The sequence below is a fragment of the Clarias gariepinus genome, chromosome 8 (assembly GCF_024256425.1).
Source record: "Clarias gariepinus isolate MV-2021 ecotype Netherlands chromosome 8, CGAR_prim_01v2, whole genome shotgun sequence".
NCBI classification, from domain to species: domain Eukaryota; kingdom Metazoa; phylum Chordata; class Actinopteri; order Siluriformes; family Clariidae; genus Clarias; species Clarias gariepinus.
The window spans coordinates 15,431,508-15,449,162 of record NC_071107.1 but is presented as its reverse complement, the minus strand read 5'-3'; the positions used below and the strand labels follow the sequence as shown (position 1 = coordinate 15,449,162).

At 38.5% G+C, this 17,655-nt stretch overlaps 1 protein-coding gene across 1 annotated transcript in view; it reads right to left on the bottom strand.

Annotated features, from left to right (window-relative positions):
* The window catches only part of fancl (FA complementation group L), a 29,586-nt gene that overhangs the window by 460 nt on the left and 11,471 nt on the right, over positions 1-17,655 (bottom strand). The window contains exons 6-13 of the mRNA XM_053501616.1: positions 17,557-17,653; positions 14,232-14,300; positions 2,888-3,038; positions 2,720-2,803; positions 1,742-1,787; positions 1,549-1,630; positions 586-702; positions 371-442 (exon numbers count right to left, since the gene is read on the bottom strand). Of these exons, the coding sequence (XP_053357591.1) occupies positions 371-442; positions 586-702; positions 1,549-1,630; positions 1,742-1,787; positions 2,720-2,803; positions 2,888-3,038; positions 14,232-14,300; positions 17,557-17,653 (718 nt within the window). The remainder of the gene's footprint in view (positions 1-370; positions 443-585; positions 703-1,548; positions 1,631-1,741; positions 1,788-2,719; positions 2,804-2,887; positions 3,039-14,231; positions 14,301-17,556; positions 17,654-17,655) is intronic.

Here is a 17,655-nt window from a genome sequence, read left to right as displayed (position 1 = left end):
ATTATATATATATATATATATATATATATATATATATATATTTTTTTTTTCTTTCTTTCTTGATTCAACCCTCTGTTTTATCTAGAATTGGGGCCTGGACATAAGAGTACACTAAGAGTGCATAAGAGTTGTGCACCCCAGCAGGCAACCCCAGTCTGCTATTATACACACAGGGCATTATACCATTTTTGTAATCAATTTTAATCTTAAAAAGATAAAACCCAAATCTTTTTTTTTTAATTGATAACATATATTTAAAAAGTTAAATATATTATATTATTATTATATATTACCTCCCCCACTCCCCCAAGAAAAAAAACAAATGTGCTTTAAAGAGTAGTAGAGAGTTGAAATATTATGGCACAGATACCTTGCTGCAGTAAGGACATTCTCCAAACACAATATTGAAGCTCTGGCGACTGGTGGGCAAACCTCTCAACCACTGAGACAACAATAATATGAATTCAGTCGATAATGTGAAATAGAAACAACCGCGTCCTAATCATTTCTGCTCATTAGGAATGGTATGTGATGAGTAATGATCGGTTAAAAGGGTGTACAATTGATAAATCATAATGTTTTCACCTCATACAAACAAGCCTGATGAAAAGGCTGCCCGCAGCGTGGATCGTTGCACACTTGATCTGGAATGGCAGCGTCCAGCCGATATGAATAACAGATGCCGCACTCCATACTAAAACTCTGGCATAAAAACAACCATATATACATTTTTAAGTGATGATTTAGGGCCATATTAGGAAGGATTTCACTCGCAGCTACATCACTGAACAGAACAGCATCTAAAATCACTGTTTCTTGGCCATAACTCAGGGCATGATCAAAAGAACGCCACCTTCCATCCTAAATCTGCATCTACTTAACGCCCTTCCCCCTCATGCCTCTTTCCTTGCTGGTTAAGAGTCTGTAATGCATGGAGGTTCATATTTGTTTCCACTAGGGTGAGAAGACTCAGGTGGGCTCATCAACCCTGTGTATACTTGACCTCCACTTCACAAAATCCTCCTCTTTTGCAAGATGCCAAACTGAGTCTGGAGAGCCTTCATACTTCTTCCCCTTATTTCCCTTTTTTATGTTCTTCTCTACTCCCCTCCACTCTACTCTCCATGTTTGCATATTGCTTTTCCAATAATTAGAGCCCTCCCCAAAGCAATCCATTAAAACGATGGCAGGTAAAATTTAAACATCTGGTCAAGTAAACTTTTCACTCTTTCAAATGTTAATGATGGCCAAGCATTAATCAGTGGTGCAGACCGTGAATAAACACAGCGCCCTTTCAACCCACCAGCAGTCACACTCTGAGGTGGGGGGGGGAAGATAATTTGTGAATCTATGATTAAACAGCTCTTGATAGTGCTGAGGATTTTGCCACCTTTGTTATTGTAATGATCTTATCTGTAAACAACCCAATTAAAAGAATTCTGTATTCACCTCTACCGATTGAAAAAAAAAAAAATTGTGCAAACCCCAAATGTTACTGAGATGTGAGACTAATTATAAGTGGTGATGTGACATGAGAATGCAACGTACAGATTTTTCGTGGGTGGCAGGTGATGGGAATTCTATTTCCATAACATCCTTCATGTTCTGCAGGACGCTGCAGTTGGGGTTCCTGAGAGAATGAAAGACCTATATTCACTCATAAAACATGAAAACATGGACGTGGTAGTCTAATGTCTGTGGAGATCAGGACAAGGAAAGCAATTAATTATTGTCTCCTTACCATAAATGCATGTTAGCGTTCAGCTTGCTCCTCAAGGGGGTTACCACTGCAAAATAATAAAACTGACTTGCACCGAACAGCTTTAGAGTTCTAAATTAATATAAAATATTTGTAAATTGCACAGAAGTGAGTTTGAGACGATAAAGCATCCTACCCAGAGAGGGTACAGAGCAGCAAAACAAGCCCGATGGAAATGTTATATATGAAAGGGCTCGCTTTGTTGTATACCAGAGCACTTTTAATTAACTGCACCTCATCTTTCATTCAGTGCCCGTCAACCTGATTGTAGCGTACCAACAGACAATGCACCGCCGTGCCATTTCTTACCGCTAATCTCGCCTCTCTCTCAGAAATGCCACAGTAGAGCTGGGAACTTCCTACTGTGACAAACATTCTGACAGGGAGGGAAATATTCAAATAATTCACATAAAACGTGCTCATCATGGCCGCTCCACCCTGTGAGATCAATCTGCGAGGAATGTAAGTCGCTCGCTCGGTTTGTCATTTGTAAATGCAAAAAGCAATATTTCTGTCTGACCCCTCGCTCACAGGGTCCGCGTCTGCCACTGTCTTGACTATCGAAGTGTGGATTTAATATCAATGAATAACATTGCTAGGCAACCAACAATATGTTCTCTGTGCCTCTGTCAGCCAAGCATGACCTTGGATTTAAAGAAACAATCACAGAGGCTTAAATAGTGCAAACTGACCTCCATTCCAGCAAAATCTCTTTCTAAATCTAGAAGGACATTACATATTGTGGCTTGTCAGCCAGTCCTGTTGTAGCAGTGTTAAATGTAATAAAACCTTCGTGGGATGTACAGTTATGAAGAGGTAATTGGAAAAACAATGTGATAAATGAAATTGATGGATACAGACTTTTCATATGTGAAATGCCATTCAAAAACAAAAACAGGTCATTTTAACTGTATGAGCAAATTTACGTTGGGGAGATTTGCAGATATTAAAAATACACACCATGCTCAGCTCCAAGCAGGCAGCATTCTGGTAACATCTTCGGGTGCCTGGGGTCAATCTCAACCTTTATTGAGACATTGTTTCCTAGGCACAATAAGGGCAAAGTCAGTTGCCGTAATATGATACAAGTTTATTAAACCACAGACAATGAGGGCGGCAGGAGTTTACCTATAGCGATCCTTCTCATCGTGTCTGCTCTGCTAGGTTTTTCAGGTTCCAGCACCCAGGTGTGCTCATCAATCTCATCCATCACTGCCCAGAATTCAGCCAAAGCTTTCACAATCAGCAGGAACTGGCTATGCATATGGCCTAAATTGCTCTGTGTGTAACAGAGGGTGGGATATTTATGTTTATTATGTAATTAAATACACAGCTCCATATGTTAAACTGACAATCACGCTTATATGCACTACAGCCTTCATCACAAAAACAGCCTGAATGCTGAAAACTAAATCAGAATTTGAGACTTTACTGGCATACATGACACTGCTACAGCTCAAACCTCAATTTACTGGGTACATACAATTGGAAAGTCAAAGTTATTAAAGCCTGTGTGTGTCCTACTGTATATGAAAACTGAAACTCAAAAATGTGTCAAGAAAGCTTTATTCGAGAGCACAAAATCCTCTCGGCTGGAACTCGGCATCATTTACAATAAATGAATAAACAGACACAATCATGTTCACAAGCACAAAGGAATTAAAATCTTACATAACAGAACAAGGAAACACTTTTCCCTTACACAGGTGCCAACAGAGTGGGAGAGAGTGGAGGTGGAGGATCAGTCTGTCCATCTGTCTGAAGTTATAGGTTATCAGATTCTCTACTTGCTCTTCAGTATGTTCGCTGGATAAATACTGTTAATCCTTTGTTATTTGAGGTGTACAATTTTTGCTTAAGATTTATTGCTTTTGCAGCATGTGCCAGTAACAAAGTCATTCAAATGGAAAAGAGCTGTCATTCACTAACTGGCTTTTAATATAACAATAATTTTTTTTATTAAAATAATGTAACTTGCAAAATTGATTAAATAAAAAAACTTTTATATTTCTTATTTGTTTAGTGTACTTTAAGCGCTAAAGCAGTAATATGAAAAGTGTTATAAAGTCTGTCTGTGCTGACTCAAAGACGAAAGAAAAAAGGTTAAACATCCACATGACAGCACTGAATGTAATAACAACCAGACACCAACTAGAAAAACAAATGTGCAGGCTAAAGCTTATATTTAAAAGAAGCAAGCTAAACTGGAAATAGAATTGAGATCAAACTTAAATAATGACAAATACTGGAATACAGCTACACATATGCAGTACTATCTAGCATGTGAACTCTTGAATTTACAATCCCATACAAATGTTTGCATCACTGTACCTTTAATTGCACCTTTAAAAAGTAAGTAACTTTAGTTAAAGTAGTAATACAAAAGAATTGTGGTGCTAACCAGGTAAAATACTGTAGTTGTTTGATAGCTACTAAAATTATAGCAAACCATACAGTCCAAGCAGTGAAACTATCAGCTAAACACAATTTAGATGTAATGTTAAATAGCACACACAGACTACATACATCCCAATGTTATAGATACCTGAACATCACTCTTAAGGTTTAGTTTCTCTTTACTGTTATAATAAAGTACACTCTTCTGGGAAAGCTTTTGACCAGATTAAATAATTATGCAGGTCTATATTGCGATTTAAATTTTTTTTTTTTTATTGTGCAGCACTTTACAGCATACAAAGTCATTCTTGACAATTGTATGCAAAAGTTATAGAAAGACCCACATATGGGACAGTCAGGTGGGAATGTCCACATACGTTTGGCCAAAGTGTAGTTAACTGCCTTGTCACTTTACAAGTTGAACTAAAATAAGCCCAATCTGTCAGGCAGTACTTAAAACTGTATTTTCCAATAGCACATTGTAAAACTGAGTAGATTATACAGTAAGAGCAGCTAATTACCTCCTCAAAAACCTGGTCACTTATAACAGTCAGACATCCTCCAATGTTTTCTTTAGCAAGTTGCTTTTAAGAAGAATTATAAACCATCATGAACCATAATTCTTTTTGCTAATATATTTACAGTAGTGAAATTTCAAGTATAAATAAAAATCCAAGTCTGGGTTTGGGTATAAGCTTTCGAAGAACACTCAAGCCAAGAACAGCTATCAAATTTAAAGAGAAAGTAGAAAAAAACAAAAATACGTCTCTGAAGTCACTGGTTTTCCATCAAGCCATCAGCGACCCACTGATGAGAAGACAAAATGAGAAAGCCACTAATAAAAATACTGACTGAGAAGGAAAGAACATATCCCATGCTTTAGCAAACAATTGAAACTGAGCAATAGCTTTTGATCACTGCACAGCACAGACAGCTCATTTAAGGTTCTACATTACAGTTTTCTGCATTCTAACATACACAAACACACTAGGGGCTCTCGTTCCCGTGGAGCTTGCTCAGCTGTGAGGCAGAAGTTACAGTTTAAGGACGGCAGCTCATAAATCATATGCTGCTGATTGATAGCTGATGGTGGTTGGCTGTGCTTCACTCTGTGCTGTCAATGTGAGTAAACGCAGGTTGAGCGTGGCGATCTGCTCTAAGAATCATAATTCCAGTGCACAGTCTTTAATCTTAACCCACACAGAGCTTTAGTCTGGACACCAGATCCTCCATGCAAAAAGAATAGATGGCGTGAGGAAAAGAAAAAAAGAAGTAAAAAAGGCCACTGGTTTATCTTTGTAATAGGCTACACTTCATTTCTGCCACACAAGCCCTTAAAGAGGAAAGTTTTAGTAGTATTACTACACAAAGTTCCAAGATAAACTGTACCTTTCTCTCTGTGTACTCTACACATGTATTTGCCCTCTTGACAAGAATATGGGGAAGTAGGACTCGTCTGATCAGATCACGATCACTTTTTCCCCACATCTCCCTACACCAGTTTTTATAGTTTTTGCCTTGCTGAACTCTCAGGTGTGTGTTTGTCTTTGCAATGAGGTTCAGGCACAGCAAGACTGCTATATTTTTCTTCTACATTCTGTTTTATGTAGTCGTTGAATTCTGTATAAATTGCGTGAATGCACACACGTCATGGTCCTAAATACAGATGTCTCTTGACTGTTCTTACTGAGCAGTATATGTGATTCAAGCTTTTGTCATTCATGAATCACTAATCAGTTTGTTTATTTAATTAATATACTTTGTGTATGCATGCACTTCAGGTTTACACAAATAATATCTTGCTTTTGTTTATGTGCATGAATACATATACTCTATACTACTATATATATATCTGTTCTAAAACAAAATGAACAGGTAGCAAATACACTAGAGGAAAGTCACTTGCAGGATGACCAGAAAGCAGTGGGAAGATCAGTTATTGACAGAACAACAAGCAGTCTCCATTCCTATACCACAAAAAGAAGCATTCTTGCACAGAAGAAATTCTGAGCCCTTTTGGAACAGAGGACAAACAAAAATAGAACTCTTGGGCAATAATTTAGCTTATCATGTTCATATAAAAAGGGTTGGGTGCATGATTCTAAGAACATTGTCCTTACCGTGAAGTATAGACCCACGAGCAACATGTGGGTGTTTCTTTGCAAGCAGCTCTAAAGTGTTACACATCATGCAAGGTAAAATAAATGGAGTAAAGTACCAAGATGTACTAGAGGAGATTTTTTTTATCTTACTGGCAAAGACAACCGCCCAAACATACACTACCGTTCAAAAGTTTTAGAACACTTTCTAACTCCATGATGGTTCCTGATTTTTATTTCTTTCTACATTGTAAAGGAATGCTGAAGGCGTCCAAAAAATGCATTAATCTCCTTTTAACTATTACAGAAAGGCTGACCTCTGTGTTAAAATAACAACTGTTGTTTTTGTTGTTATGTAATTACCTAATCTCATGTGTTATTTTATAGTTTTGAAATCCCCAGTATTGTTGTAGAATGTAGAAAATAAATCACTTAAAAAAAAAAAGAAATTTGCAAGTGTTCTAAAACTTTTGAACGGTAGTGTATATCCAAAATAACTTTTGATTGGTTTCCATAAAACAACAGTAAATGTGATTTGCAAAGAGAATTGGGACAAACACAATGCTGCAAAAACCTGCGACTGTGTAACTTGGGAATCCGTACCAAATGCAAAGGACTAATGCTTGTCACCTGTGATGTCTGAATATTTTAGTAAAATTATTGTTTAGCTTTCTGGGAATAAAGATGCAAACAGATCTACATCTGTTATACTTAAAAATTTAAAGATTCCAGAACTCTCCCTAAATGCAGTACAGCTCCCACTCATGCAAGATTTACATCCAAGCATGTTAGACACAGACTTCTAGTCAGGGTAGCTGTGATGACGTTTTATTTATTTCAATAAAATTTTATTTATAGAGCGTTTTCAACAATGGTCTCAAAGCATCTTCATAGAAAGAAAATTTATGAAAGTGTGTACGAGTAAGAAAAAATGTTTTAGATAATAATGAGATTGTCCCTGATGAGCAAGCCGAGGGCAACGGTGGCAAGGTAAAACTCCCTGAGATGGCAATAGGAAAAAACCTTGAGAGGAACCAGACTCAACAGGGAACACATCCTCATTTGGGTGATAACAGATAACAGGAATTATATAACGACATCATGTGTGTTAGGCTGCTGAAAGTTCAGTATAACAAAAGCTGTCCAAGTTATCATGGAGTCCAGCACAGGGATAAGTCAGGAGGTGCAGAGGACAGAGGGGGATCACTGGGAGCTAAGGAGCAGCATGTATAGATCCAAACCCAAAAAGAAAAAAGAAATTTCACAAGGAAATATGTACTGGGTATTTTATAAACAAAAACATATAACCACCCAGCACAAAAGCATACTGACTTCAGTATAAACCTAGTCAGAAGGGTAAATGTTAAATCACCCTCGTCATCAGTATCCTCATTTTGCGCTATTGTAGTACCTCTGACCACATAAAGCAGCCAATTCGGAAAGATTTTAGGGAGAATTACAGCCAGATTTAGGGATGTAATTTCATGAATCTCCTTCTCTTTTGTTACACCATTTGAGTATTTAAGCTGCCGTTGATTATGTGCTTGATTCTCTCATACATTTCTATACGAGTTAAATTGAAGGCACAGAACATGAACACCAGCACCCAAAGCCTGTAATTGGCCATAACAAAACAAATTGATAGCTCAGCGACTTCATGATGAGCAAGATAGATATGTACTGTACACATAAATACACACACACATACACAAAATATTAGATAATATTTCTTTCATGTGTGTGTCCGGAGATGGTGTGTTTATCTATATAAACACTAATTTGAACAAAAAAAAAATCTCACATTGCAATTACTTTGTTATATTGCAACTTAAACTGCAATGTACCCATTTTGTATTCAAAAGTATTTATTCAGCCTAACAAAAAAATAATGACACAAACAACCTCATTAAGAGGATGTTTCCCAAAATTTACTTATCACCACAAATATACAGTATTTATAAAAAAAAAAGAACAAAAAAAAATTATATATATATATATATATATACACACAGTGGTGTGAAAAACTATTTGCCCCCTTCCTGATTTCCTATTCTTTTGCATGTTTGTCACACTTAAATGTTTCTGCTCATCAAAAACCGTTAACTATTAGTCAAAGATAACATAATTGAACACAAAATGCAGTTTTTAAATGATGGTTTTTATTATTTAGGGAGAAAAAAAATCCAAACCTACATGGCCCTGTGTGAAAAAGTGATTGCCCCCCTTGTTAAAAAATAACTTAACTGTGGTTTATCACATCTAAGGTCAATTTCTGTAGTCACCCCAAGGCCTGATTACTGCCACACCTGTTTCAATCAAGAAATCAGTTAAATAGGAGCTACCTGACACAGAGAAGTAGACCAAAAGCACCTAAAAAGCTAGACATCATGCCAAGATCCAAAGAAATTCAGGAACAAATGAGAACAAAATTAATTGAGATCTATCAGTCTGGAAAAGGTTATAAAGCCATTTCTAAAGCTTTGGGAATCCAGCGAACCACAGTGAGAGCCATTATCCACAAATGGCAAAAACATGGAACAGTGGTGAACCTTCCCAGGAGTGGCCGGCCGACCAAAATTACCCCAAGAGCACAGAGACAACTCATCCAAGAGGCCACAAAAGACCCCAGGACAACATGTAAAGAACTGCAGGCCTCACTTGCCTCAATTAAGGTCAGTGTTCACGACTCCACCATAAGAAAGAGACTGGGCAAAAACGGCCTGCGTGGCAGATTTCCAAGGCACAAACCACTTTTAAGCAAAAAGAACATTAAGGCTCGTCTCAATTTTGCTAAAATACATCTCAATGATTGCCAAGACTTTTGGGAAAATACCTTGTGGACCGACGAGACAAAAGGTGAACTTTTTGGAAGGTGCGTGTCCCGTTACATCTGGCGTAAAAGTAACACAGCCTTTCAGAAAAAAAACATCATACCAACAGTAAAATATGGTGGTGGTAGTGTGATGGTCTGGGGTTGTTTTGCTGCTTCAGGACCTGGAAGGCTTGCTGTGATAGATGGAACCATGAATTCTACTGTCTACCAAAAAATCCTGAAGGAGAATGTCCAGCCATCTGTTCGTCAACTCAAGCTGAAGCGATCTTGGGTGCTGCAGCAGGACAATGACCCAAAACACACCAGCAAATCCACCTCCGAATAGCTGAAGAAAAACAATATGAAGACTTTGGAGTGGCCTAGTCAAAGTTTTGACCTGAATCCTACTGAGATGTTGTGGCATGACCTTAAAAAGGCGGTTCATGCTGGAAAACCCTTAAATAAAGCTGAATTACAACAATTCTGCAAAGATGAGTGGGCCAAAATTCCTCCAGAGCGCTGTGAAAGACTCGTTGCAAGTTATCGCAAACGCTTGATTGCAGTTATTGCTGCTAAGGGTGGCCCAACCAGTTATTAGGTTCAGGGGACAATTACTTATTTACACAGGGCCATGATTGTGTTATCTTTGACTAATAGTTAAATGTGTTTGATGATCAGAAACATTTTGTGTGACAAACATGCAAAAGAATAAGAAATCAGGAAGGGGGGAAAAAGTTTTTCACACCACTGTGTGTGTATATATATATTGACAAACTGATCATGAATTCCAGACTATGCATATAATATACACACCCATAATACATTTTGAGATTAAATAATTGCAAAGGTTCCTATTGCAATTTTAATATTTAAGAGATTAACTGTGCAGCACTATCCATCCATCTATCTATCCATCTATCTATCTATGTATCTATCACACAAATAAAGGCACTGAATAAGGCAGGACATAAGAATACAGAGCTTGTGCAGAAACAGAAAAGGATAACGTGTGGTCTGGGTTCAGGTAAGGAAGACACTATAGGGTGGAATGCATTAATGTGATTGAGCCACATAAGAAAAGAAAAGCATCCTGACACAGAGAGAAAATGAACCAGAAATGATAGGTCACTGTGCCAGCAGAGTGCACACAATTTAACATTGCACAGGTGCAAAAACTCTGCAATTACTTTCCAATTAATGCCAGTTGTACGATTACAGTTATGCTTTTATATCAATATATGGTCCAAATGAAACGTCTTTATAATTGAATTCAGACTGGAAATAAGCGTAAAATGCAGAGTGGCACAAAGATCCATGCTTCATAGGTTGAGCCAGTTCTCCACACCGTTAACTATTCTAATTAAGTCTCTCTTTATAATGGTCAACAATGCATATTCATAAAATCGCTTAGAGACTGAGTATGAGGAGAATAAATAAATATAGGAGAGTTACTACATTATGTTTTTTAAAACCTTTAATGAGTTTTCTCAAACAAGTTAATGAAAGAGAATAGTGTATGTTTTTTTTTTATTTATTTATTTTTTTTTTGGGGGGGGGTTCCAATTTTCTCCCTAATTTAGTCGTGGCCAATTCCTCCCCGTCACTAGGGGGCTCCCACATTAAGGCTACTACTACCACTCAGTCGGGAGGGCGAAGACTATCCCGTGTTTCCTCCGAACCACGTGACGTCAGCCGTCCGCATCTTTTCGAACTGCTTGCTCACCACCGTTAGGGGCGGAGTAACACACCTAGCTAGCCGCTCCTTTCGCGTGCGCGAGCTCACAGACGCGGAGTAACACACCTAGCTAGCCGCTTCTTTCGCGTGCGCGAGCTCACAGACGCCCCTGATTGGCCGTAGAGCCGTGATTAATGTGGGAGCGCAAGTACCTCTCATCCCTCCCCCCTGAGAGAGCTCGGCCAATCAGCTCTCTCTGTGCCTCCGGCCGTGAGAGGAAAACAGCATCACCCGGGGTTCGAACCAGCGATCTCCAGATGATAGGGCGAGCGCTTTACCACTGCGCCACTCGGGGACTACACTAAAAATCTTAAAGGCAGAATTGCCCTGGACTCCTTTCTGCCTCATCACGGACTGGATAAATGGAGCAGAGTACCAAAAGCATAGGTTCTGGCAAAAACATGTCTTCTTTTAATTAGCTTAAACAGGTTTACAAAGGTCACCATTATTCACCCCAAAGTTTATGTAGTTAGCTTATTTGATCTTTAGCTTGTAGCTCTACTCTTGCAAACTTATGTGGTATGTGAATAACAAGCATTATGGCCAAATGCCAAAATGGCAAAAATTTATGTCACATTGTACAACAATGTTATCTCAAAAGAAGGCTTGTTCATTCATTAGCCATAAGTAGATACAACTGGGTAGCATTAAAGAACAAACGCTATTAAAACAAGAAGTGATTTGCCTATCATGCGGAAGGGCCCGGGTTCGTTTCCCAGCCAGTGCCCAAACCCCAGCCACTGTGCAGTGCCCGTCCCAAGCCCGGATAAAATGGGAGGGTTGCATCCGGCGTAAAACCTGTGCCAAGTTGTAGTGCGGACTGGGTATTCCGCTGTGGCGACCCCTTGCTGGGAGCAGCCGAAAGACCAACAACAACAAGAGGGTGTATTGCACATCAATTGTGATGTACACCATGGGGTAAAAATGGTACAGTAATTGGTTCTGCAAAGCTTCTGAAACAGCTCTCAACATTGTTAAGTAAAGATTATCTAGTGACCAGAATTGCGCAGTGATGCAAACAAATCAAACCATCATCCAGAGAGCAAGAGTTTAAATACAGATATCTGTAGCCGGGAAACTAGAGAGCAGACTGGTCGTGCACCTTAACATAAAGTGACTATCAACCCTGGGTCAGTTTCCCCTATAGACTTTCACACAGCAAGTAGTAACTCGGCATGACTACATGGCTGCCATAGCACTTTAACTTTTAACCAACTTGTGAGTTGACTCACTGATATAAAACTTGTTTTAGAACACTTTGATGATTTGTGATTTATGAGGATACTCACATGAAATCATGGGGGTTGATAAAATTGTGCATATGCAACCTTTTTGTCTTTCTTGTGGTTATATTTAGCCTGTTGCGTGGTGACATCATAGATGGAATAACCGCCCGATGACATCGCTTAATGACAGAAAAAGGTTGGTGGACCGTATGACCTGGGTGGGCCATAATAACCCACCCTAATCAAATTTTTCTGACATTTACCCACAGGTAGCTACGTAATCCCCCATTGGTGAAAGTTGAATGGGTTTATCTGACGCTGTGTTCTTTGATCATCTATACTTAAAAATAATAATGATAATGACATTGGTTTACCAAATTAACTTTAACGTGAATTAACGTTCACCAACAAGTAAAAAAAAAAAACATAGCATTTATACCCAATATATTAAATTAGATCACCTTGTAAAAAGTTCTGTATTTGGCTACTTCAAATTAAAAGATGTCTACATGTTAAAATTGCTGCCATTTGGCACTTTTCCCATGTGGTATGTGTGTTCAGAGGAGTAGGAGTATGGTCGTTAAAAATAAATGCAAGGTGCCGTGAATTGTCCATAGACAAAAAAAACATGGAGCAGTGAAGTAAACTTGCAGAAAAGCTGTTTTATGTGTTTTAGTTCTACGCACTGAAACAGAAAAATTTGAAAATGTGCCCGCACACCCACTGACATCACCTGCCATGCCCCAACCTGGTTTAAATGTTCACAGGGAGTTCCCACATGGACAGACAGTGTTAGCAGCAATGCCAAGCCAAGAGTGAAAGATACAAACTCATATAAAAAGACAATGTATGTGTGAATGAACCAAAGTGGTGAATAATGGAAAACACATACATTTAATTATGCCATAGCGATCCTAATGGTATTTTTTTTAAAGGCAGTCAGCAGTGTTTGATGATTAAGCTTTATGGATAGAAGCAAATCCACATAGTGATTATGTAATCTTGTCAATCTTAATGTTCTTAGCAGTAGCCAATTAAGCTCTTTTATGTGTCATGCCTTGGGTATATTTTCTTTCCTTATTAGTTGTAGCTCAGTGCATCATTTAACTTATGTGCTTGGTGTGACCACTTAGAATTAAACCCTCTAAGTGATAAACACAGGTTTTACATACCCATACCCTTTAATATGTACGATCTACAGTTGTGTTAACTCAAGAGTGCACTAGATTAATCACTTCTAGATGTAAGAAAAGGAAAAGTAAATATGCATGGCCACAGATTTAAAGCAATATCACAAGCTTCACTTTTAATATCAGTCTTTATTGCCATATGCACAATTATGGCACATTTCGTGTGCACTCAGGCTTGATGAGTTTGATGAACGAGTCCCCAGGACGCTGGCTGGGTGACTGACTGAGCTGTGTTCCTGCAGAGCCACACCTGCACTGTTGCGTGTGCCATTGAACACAGAGCCCAGAAGAGCAAAAGCCTCTTATCAGGACTGTATATTTATCACAGGCAAGCATGCATTATGGCCTTGCAATGACATGCAGTATAATTATTCATTTAAATCAGCTGGAAAGGTAGGGGGCAGATTTTTCTCGGAACAGGGAAGATACATCAAGACATCAGCATCACAGCAGGGCAGCAGGAAGCAGAAGGTGCTGAGCTGGCCTTCGCTGTCAGAAAGCTGTGTACTACCACCATGCTACACTATGAACAGAACAATACAGCAAGTAAACTCTCTCACCTTCAACGCTACTGTATAGTACACCACTGTAGAACACTCTCATAAGCTGCTCGATTAGACTATGGTCTAATCCTTCCTTAGTTTTATGCACAGGGTTACAAAGTTCTCAACTTTTAGAATCTTAATACTGTTTTTCCCTTCATCCCACTGTCTCATCACTGTTCTCTGAGTTCAGCTGGAAAACCTAAAACCTCTGAGAGTTGCTAACTCCAAGAAAAAAAAAGCAAGACTGCTGTACAAAAACACCTTTCATCATCAACACAAACATGTCTTCAACTGCCAACCTTTAAATAATTAGCACCATTGTGCTTGCATTGTTGACTAAAAAGAGGCCAATTAAAAAAATCTTAGCTGAATTCAAAGGGGTGTGGATACGCTGCAGTGCCAGTTTCTTACACATCAAAAGAAAAAATATGCATTTTAAGGATCTGTTCTATGACCAAAACATTGTACCTGTGGAGTCCAGGAAATGACGAGAGGGACAGGCAGGTCTGCAGAGCATTCTGGGGCTTCTGCTGGGTACTGAGAAGACCAGAAAGAAGAAAAACAACATTATTCCAACATTCTTCTTTTATAACTAATTAATGGTCCCCAAAAATATAAATTAGAGGTACATGTGGGGTACGTTGTTTTTTTTTTTTTTTTACCAACATTGCTCATATATTACTACAGTTATTATGTTTGTTTATGTCTTCCTGCAATATTTTCATGTCAGTTTCAATTAATGACAGTAATTATTTTTGTTTCCACTGTGTAAAAAAAAAAGTGTAAATTATTACACAGTGGAACCTTGGATTATGAGCATACTTTGTTCCGGAAGCGGGCTCGTATTCCAAAACATGTAAATCAAAGCAAATCTTCCCATAAGAAATAATGGAAATTTAAATTATTCGTTCCACAGCCCAAAAAAATAAATACATTGTCAAATTATGCGCACACACCAATAACAACAAGCTGAAACAGAGAAGGAGAGAGAAAATGGATCTTTAACCTCTTTAATGGAACTTTCTTTTGCTCTACACGCGCGCACACGTGTTATAAGAAACAGTACACGCGTGCTGTACACACGCACTTACGAACATAAAATAAAATGTGTTTTACACGCGCACGTGGTCAGTGTTATAGTTAACAGTACACGCATGCACGAATGTTGATTATATCAGTAAGAGACCAAGCAGGGGAGAAGATTACCCACAATCCTGCAGCACAAGAGAGAGAAAAAACATTGCTTCAGTCGTGATCACGTGACGCTCGGCGTCAAAACAAGAAGCGCATGCATGATACATGATACTCGGTACTTGTAAACTAAGACTTGCTTGTTTTTCAAGTCAAAATTTATAAAAAATCTTTGCTTGTCTTGCGGAACACTCGCAAACCGCATTACTCACAAACCGGATTACTCGCAAACCGAGGTTCCACTCTATAATTTAAATTTGTCCAATCACTTTGTGAAGTCTTGTCCAGCACATCCCAAAAACTTTCAATAAGATAAGCTTTAGACTCTGCAGTAGTCAATTCACATGTGAAAATGATTCCTCAGGCTCCCAGGACCAACCCATCTGTTCCCCTGAAGAATCTTGACATTTTCATCCTGGAATATGCCTATGCCATCAGAAGAGTAAAAATACATTGATTGTACAATAGGTCCCCTACATACAAACATTTAAGTTACGAACTTTTAAAGACACGAACATGCATTCGCGCATGTTTAATAGTACATTGTGGCAAGTGTAAAAGCAACAGCAAAGAAGCTGGTACTGATAAAAAGCAATAACAATGGAGACAAGTAAAAATAATTGATGACATTGCTCGTTCTTTTAACATGAATCTTTCAACCATCTGCACGATTCTAAAGAACAAGGACAAGATCATAGAACATGTTAGTTTTATACTGTGTATAGCTAATTGTAAAAGTATCCTAGTACGTAGACAGTGTTTGTTGGACAAACAAATTGGACAAGCTTTTAAAAAGAAACTTGTTCACATGTTGGGGACTTACTGTAACCTGGTTATTCTGTACATTTAGATAATCAGTTGACCATTATATTTCCAGGTAAATGAAGAAACACCAGATTATAACACTGCCACCAGAAGCTTGTATGGTGGGCAATATTGGGTGCATCTCTTTATGCTCTTCCCTTCTTACTCTGACATACCCATCAGTCTGGAATAGGGTCAATTCTTATTCTAACATTTCCATTGCTCCACAGTCCAATCTTTATGCTCCCTAGCAAATTGAAGCCATATCCAATACACTCTCAGATTAATGGCTTTCCTTGTCTCTTTAGCTTTATATCTGATTGCCTGTTCCTGAATATAAAAACCACCCACTCCCGTAACTTTTTTTGTAGGGTCACACATGATCCGAGTCCCAATGCCACTTTATAAATAGAGGTTCTCTTTGGAAGAGATTATAACGCAGAAAGGGATGCAGGAAAGAAAAAAACAACAACACATATTTGGCACAAAAATTCTCCTACAGTCACAGAGAAGAGAGGCAGCCTAAATAACTAAGAGTACATGTACTTGAAGTGTTTGAAGTTTGAGTACACACTCAAGAATGGAAAAACTGAAACTGAGCAACTTGGTTGAAAGTCTTGGAAAGCACGACTTCCAAGTTCCTTGGCTTTAAACCCAAGGTTAACTACTGCAACTGGACCTAAAAGGGTCTTTAACAGTATCCATTTCAGCAGCATAGATGCATGGGGACGTACAACTTCTAGAGGGCCTGAAAGAGTGACACATTCCCCTGGGAGGAGGAGCATATGTAAGGCAGGGGCATCACAGCTATTTTTAACCCTCAGCAGGCAGGTGAGCATGGAGCATTCCTCATGCCCTGCTGAATCTCATCAGGACCCTGCACGGTACCAGCGACGCACCACTGGCATTTCTGACTCACTATCACTCCAAATCTGGAGCTGCCCTGTCAATGCGCTACTCCTCTCACTAAAATGCTATGCTGTAGCATCTGTATCTGTTACATAGCTCAATTTTCTGCCTCTGCTGTGGCCCTTGTAATCATTTTATGGAGATCATTTATGGCCTTATCTCTCACTCTGCACATCTCACCTTCCCCTAATTCCTGCAGGGCTAAAATTTCAGATATTTGTGTAGTAGTAGTGTTAGTCACAAATTATATATGTACACACAAACGCTGTATATACAATACATAGTACTGTGCAAAGGTCTTGAGCCACTTCTCATTTATTCATATTAAATTCTATGTCAGTTGAATGTTAGTTCAGTGTCAGGCTGAAAAATGCCTAAATATGTGATAAAAAATTTGTTGGTCATGTAACGATCTCAGCAGCAACCTCATTTCCCCTTTGTCTGTTCCAACCAGCCTGATCATCTGTCATCATCTGTACCTGCCTTTAAGTTAGATAAATTTTATGCTCTAATGAGTCACAGGTCACTGTGTGGCTTAACAAACAAAAACATTCAACTGAAACTGGTCAGGTACAGTAACTGGACTAAAAATGAGAGCCAAAAACATGTTTAAAAAGAGAACAAGCCAAAAAAAAGTCAAGAACGATTGGAGAACTATTCCTCAAGAGTAGATTAAAAAAAAAAAAGTCTTTGCAACATATAAGGAAATGGGGAGTTGCTCAAGATTTCAAGGTACCCTATCTATAACTTTATACAATGGATTCTTAGATCTCAAACATTTTATTCTTAAACAAGACAGTTTTAACCAAGATTGAGGAAATACATTTTAAGAAGAAATGCTAAGAATTTAATCTAGGTTTTAAATAATAAGCTTGCTCTGTAGCCTCACCTTTGATTTAAGTTTGACTGTAAAGACATGCTGACGATGAGACGAATCCTCTGCCTTTAACTTAAGAGTGTGGAAGTCCGTGTCGATAAAGATTAGCCT